The following is a 1,433-nucleotide window of genomic DNA, read 5'->3' on the forward strand; positions in this document are numbered from 1 at the left end:
CCAAACAAAATTAAGAAAATAAAAATTAAATAAAGACAACCTAATCTAACAGAAATCCCCCACAAAGTAGTTCACCCCCCCAAACTCAATCTCTACATTGTCCTCAATGTAGATCCATAAAAACACGGGAGACAGAGAACTTACCTCGCGGGGGTGGTAGAACTCCCCTACTCGTCGCCGCCGCGCTCGAGCGGCGGCGGATGTTCTTCCACGCGCTATTTCTTCATCCATACCTCTTTGAACGGTTTTGGGCAATGTCCTCGCCGTGGCTTGAAAGGAGACTTCGGGTTTCCACCTTTGATCACCTTTTTTGTTGATTCTTCTTTAGGAGCCCGTGACGGAGGTGTGGGTGGTGGAGTGGCGACTTCGTACATCTCGAGGACGTAGACATCTTCTTTTTCCTTCTTGCGCTTTCGGGTTTTACAGATCCCGAATGTCTCATCCTCGTTCTTCATGCGCATCATCAGCTCACCTCTTTGCACGTCTATGCGAACACCGCAAGTGGATAAGAAAGCCCTTCCAAAGAGAATGGGGATATCGCGATCCTCGTCCATGTCGATGACGTAGAAATCGGCCGGAAAAGTGAATTTTTTGACTTTTATGAGGAGGTCTTCCACGAAGCCGCGCGGGTGCCTTACGGTCCGATCTGCCAGTTGGAGAATGGTGCGCGTGGGCTTTAGTTCACCCACCCCGAGTTTGTTGAAGACGGCCGACGGCATGAGGTTGATGCCCGAACCTAGATCGCACAAGGCGTTCTCGATAAAGATGTCTCCAATAGTGCACGGCAATGTGAACTTGCCCGGGTCTTCTAACTTTGACGAGAGCTCTTGTTTTAGAAGTGCGCTACACTCGGTGGAAAGTGCCACCGTGAGCCGTTGCGGGAACGGGAGTGGCATCTCATAGATGCGGACCGACGAGTGCGGCTTAGGGGGTTTGGTGACCGGGGCAACCTCTTCTTCTTCTTTCTTCTAGCTCTCGGTGGCTGCAACGTGTTGATGAGAAATGGCATTGCAGTGCTCCCTTGGATTCACTTCGGAGGTGCTTGGAAGGGACCCTTGCGGTCTCTCGCTCATGGCTTTAGCGAAGTGACCCATTTGAACTTCAAGAGTTCTTATTTGGGCCGAGTTGCTTTTGATGGCTGCTTCTTGGCGTTCGAGTGCGGCCGTGGTGTTCGCCATGAACTTGGTGTTTTCAATTGCCATTTGGGCAATTAAATCTTCAAGATTCGGTCTCTTGTCTTGAGGAGGAGGATTATTCCGGTATTGAGAGCTCCCATGGTGTTGTTGAGGCGGTGGGTGTTGATGATGTTGATGTTGTTGATGATGCGTGGAAGGTATGGTTGTTGGTGTTGAGGTGGAGCCGGTTGCATTGCCACTTGGTCTTGAGGATTTCTCCACGAGAAGTTTGGATAATTGTTCCTCGCTCCCGTGTAA

The 1,433-nt window shown here is 50.4% G+C and overlaps 1 protein-coding gene across 1 annotated transcript; it reads right to left on the reverse strand.

Moving 5' to 3' along the window:
• Window positions 1-215: 215 nt before the first annotated feature.
• LOC149389756 (uncharacterized) lies at window positions 216-896 on the reverse strand. The gene has a single exon (XM_089622713.1). The coding sequence runs from the start codon at window positions 894-896 to the stop codon at window positions 216-218; it is 681 nt and encodes a 226-aa protein (XP_089478839.1).
• Window positions 897-1,433: the final 537 nt, after the last annotated feature.

Source organism: Urtica dioica, chromosome 8 (assembly GCF_054948205.1).
Source record: "Urtica dioica subsp. dioica isolate 48M chromosome 8, U.dioica_male_clone48M_v1_H2, whole genome shotgun sequence".
NCBI lineage: Eukaryota > Viridiplantae > Streptophyta > Magnoliopsida > Rosales > Urticaceae > Urtica > Urtica dioica.